Source organism: Sinocyclocheilus anshuiensis, unplaced genomic scaffold (genome assembly GCF_001515605.1).
Source record: "Sinocyclocheilus anshuiensis isolate Anshui unplaced genomic scaffold, SAMN03320099.WGS_v1.1 scaffold33, whole genome shotgun sequence".
Taxonomy (NCBI): domain Eukaryota; kingdom Metazoa; phylum Chordata; class Actinopteri; order Cypriniformes; family Cyprinidae; genus Sinocyclocheilus; species Sinocyclocheilus anshuiensis.
In genome coordinates, this window is record NW_015536458.1 from 200,027 (window position 1) to 204,398 (window position 4,372).

The window sequence follows — 4,372 nt, forward strand, 5'->3', positions numbered from 1 at the left end:
GTCGGTCACCGACGTGACTCGGAGTGACCGACTGAAAGGGAACTGCAACAATCATTTTTGGCAAAAGCAGACAACTCCACATTTCATGTTTTAGAGTTAAAAAAACACTTGTTTAATCTTTGTAATCTCCCCAGATGACAATGTAGATACCTGACAAACGTTGTTGTTGTTGTGATCATAAGCTGTATGGATGTGATTACACGCAATACACGGAGCTTTTCCCTCACCATTGTAACGCGCTGCTTTTGCAGTTGCACCGGCTGCCTTTTTATGCTCACGCTGTGATCAGCGGCAGCTGGATGCAATCATCGCATGCCAATGTGCATTGGCTCATTTCGTTTACACTCGAAGTGGATTGGTCTCTCTAAGCGAGATCCCAATTTGTCGGTCACCGACGTGACTCGGAGTGACCGACTGAAAGGGAACTGCAACAATCATTTTTGGCAAAAGCTGACAACTCCACATTTCATGTTTTAGAGTTAAAAAAACACTTGTTTAATCTTTGTAATCTCCCCAGATGACAATGTAGATACCTGACAAACGTTGTTGTTGTTGTGATCATAAGCTGTATGGATGTGATTACACGCAATACTCTGAGCTTTTCCCTCACCATTGTAACGCGCTACTTTTGCAAGGTTCCGTGAAAACGTTTCAGCTTTTATTTTATTTTTTCGCCCTGAAGAAGATATCACAGGTTCATCAAATTCGTCGAAATTATTCATCCTCGATCACTTTGTCAGCTTTGACGAAATTCCTCTCAGCTAGCACATCTTTTCAAAGTGAAAATAGCCTTATCACCTGGCCTGAATACAGCACGCTGATTCGCTAAAATGGACTTATCGGCTTCTGTTTAAAAACAACAAGGGTGCTTGTCGGCTTCTGCAGTAAAATGTGAACTCACAATGCCTTGAAAGTGGACAAAACCGGCTTTTTTGACAAAACGTGTTTAGGGTTCAGATCGCGCTATATGTGGAGAACATGCTCTCTAATCAGCATCTTGATATGCCACACCTGTGAGGTGGATGGATTATCTCGGCAAAGGAGAAGTGCTCACTAACACAGATTTAGACAGATTTGTGAACAATATTTGAGAGAAATAGGCCTATTGTGTACATAGAAAAAGTCTTAGATCTTTGAGTTCAGCTCATGAAAAACGGGGCAAAAACAAAAGTGTTGCGTTTATAATTTTGTTCAGTGTAAATAAACTGTATTATATTTCTTTATTATACATATTAATAATATCATTCATGTGATGACAAAGCAAAATTTTCACATCATTCTAATGAGCTGATTTTGTGCTCAGGAAACATTTCTTATGATCAATGTTGAAAACAATTGTAGTGCTAATTTTGGTTGAAAAAGATAATTTTTTTTCAGAATTCTTTAATGAATAGAAAGTTAAAAAAAACAGCATTTATTTGAAATAGAAACCTTTTGTAGCATTATAAATATCTTCACTGCCACTTTTGATCAATTTAACTTCCTTTTAGGTCTCTCCGGGTTCTGTGTTACTGATGCGAGTTGTGGAAGACTTCATTCATCTAATTGGAGATGCTCAAAAGCCATTCCAGAGCTTTCTGGTCGTCACCAACAACTTCAGTAAGTTCTCATAGCATCCACAAAAGTGCCACAAGTAAATGTCATGTCGTCCTGCAGTACAAACCTCTTAAAGGTACTACCGTGAAGCATTTAATATTTGAACTTTCAAGACTCTGTCTTTCTCTGGTTCTGTCAGTAATCACCATCCAGCGAGAACCAGTTTCGGCTGTTTCCAGTGACATCAACTTCCCCATGAAGGGGAGGAGAGGAATGAAAGACTGGGCACGTTCTGCAGATGACAAGCTCTTCATCCCCAAAGAAGTCTTCACCCTGTCCTCTGATGGTGAGTGATATGGGATATGTTGTGTTAGTGCATGCACTCCGACATGTTGATTGATAGTGATATTGCAGGTAATGCAAGTTTGATTGCAGCTTGCAACATTTTCTAATCTTGCCACTGTTTTACTGTTTATCCAAGAAAGAGGCAGAGTGTTAGTTATGTGATATGTACAATGTGTAAATATACACTTTTGGTTGGGTTGTGTTTTCAATTATCATGTTGTTTTCGTGGTAACAGTATGTGAGTTGCATTGCATCTCTGTGTGCAGCTCCGTCATGGTTATTAATGAGATCATTTGGACCAGCAGTGAGTCTGACTGTCTCATCAGGGTTCTGCTGCTTAATGTGAACTGCTCCGGTGTCCTAGCATGTTATATGACTCTCTTCCCTGTCACATTTGACATTCTTTAACATCTTTCTCACGACTCTCCTAATTTTATTTATTTTTTGTCAGCCCTCCTGGAACAAGTACACACTGCCAAGTTTTGAGCGTTGCAGCTGCATTTAAATGTGGGAATGAGTCACCTAAATCAGTGATGCTCAACAGACTTTTCATTGGACATCTAGCAGTGACCATACACAGTTTCAAAATTGTTTGAATTGTTAAATTGAGTTTTGATGATTTCATGCTCTTGGCAGCCAACAATTCACTGCACAGAATGCATTGTGGTTAGCACAGAATATTTTCTTATTGATTGCACCCATATTTATGTAACCTGGATTATATTGTCTTTTACCTTGTGTAGTTTTGTTTGTGGTTTTTGAGGATAATTTTTCTCCCATCTCATATTTTTTTTCTGTAACCATGTCAGCTTATGTATTAATAAGACCTGTAAAATGTTTTATGTTATGTTATGATTTGAGAAAATTCTCTAGCACCACTGTCTTTAGATTTTATTGCTGATTTGCCTCGTTCAAGAGGATAGGAGCTGTAATTGTATGCCCATGTATTGATCAGACAAACTCCCATTCTGCGATAAATAACCAAACTCTGTGTGTACAATACTGAGCAGCATTAAACTGTACAGTCGTGTTTAGCTGACTGAAGAAGAACTGAATTCAATCAGTCAGTGGTTTGGGAAGAGACAGAGAACATGGTTCAGAGAATAGGAAGAATAAATGGACCAATGAAATCATAGTGATCTGCCAGCACGATAGACACTCAGTCCTCAGACTCAGACTTCGAAAGATATTCTGCCTGAGAGAATGAAAACACAGGATGTGGGCATGGAAGAGCTGGTTTGAAGGCTGAAGAGAGTGCTGAATGAAATGAGAAAGAAACAAACGGACATCAAAGAAATGGCCATTATTGCTAGTGTCTCGTTGAGTGTCTCAACAACTTCAGGCTAAACCATTACAGACCTGCCTGCCCGTGGAGGACCACCCAGCAGGAAATAACAAACACTTCCTGTCTCGACATGCTCCCCATTCTGCCCACTGCCAGCGGAGGTAAGATGGCTCCCTGGGCTGAGCTTTGTCCAGAACGGTTTTCTATTGAAAGAAGGAAAGGTTCATCAGGGCCCTTTCTCAAAATAGCATTGTTGAAGTGATAGCTCAGAGAATAGAGGGAAGATAGAAGTCAGGCTCCATTCAGACCAGACCAACAGGGCTTGTTGTGTGATTGTCATCCATTAACTCATAGTTTAAGATGCAGGCAGAAGCACTGTGGAGCTAATTGGCATTTGATTTGCTGAGTCTAATAGAACTGCAGTATTGCTGGATGAGTTACGTCATTTTGTCCTGTGACATCCCCATTCTCAGTGAAGGGACGATACACGCCTCCCTTTATTCATCCTTTGAAAGCAAACCGAGATAGAAGAATCTGTTTTGTTGGTTTTTCGAGATTTGGGGCATTGAATTATCTGTGAAACTGGCTAATTTTAGTTATTTTTTAGTGCATGATGGTCCAAAATAGCACTGCCATTAAACTTAATGTGTCTGTCTGAGGGGATCTTTTAATGACAAAAAAAGTTGTTGCTTTTTCTTCACTGTGGTAAAGACAAAACAAATTATTAAAATATCATCAGGTAATATTTTTTTTTTAAATACTGTGTATATGTATTATATGTATCTATGCTAGCTAGCATAGTTTCTGCCCACTATCAATGTTAGATAAAATATAAACTGTTAAAAATCAATTTTGAAAGATAAAAATTAGATCAAAAAGAGAAATGTTGCCTACTATTATAAAATAATTTTAAGTTGAAGTACTAACATTATTAAAACTAATAAAATAGATGAAAAGATCAAATATAAAGAAATAAAAATATATTTAAAAACTAATAAAATGTGACAGTCACATAGCACAATTAATAAAACAAACTAAAATTAAAATTAAACTGAAAATATAAAAAAATCCAAATTAAATTTAAAATTCTATAATATTATATAAATTATATTAAAATAACACAGAAACAAACATTAAGACAAAAAAAGTGTTTAGATTTATTTATAAAGTCCTTTTAAAATTTGTTTTAAAAATTATGAATATATA

At 37.2% G+C, this 4,372-nt stretch overlaps 1 protein-coding gene across 1 annotated transcript in view; it reads left to right on the forward strand.

The window, feature by feature from the left end:
• LOC107653098 (adhesion G protein-coupled receptor B2) overlaps window positions 1-4,372 on the forward strand; it is a 330,526-nt gene that overhangs the window by 189,758 nt on the left and 136,396 nt on the right. The window contains 2 exon segments of the mRNA XM_016476310.1: window positions 1,491-1,599; window positions 1,736-1,882. Coding sequence (XP_016331796.1) covers window positions 1,491-1,599; window positions 1,736-1,882 — 256 coding nt within the window.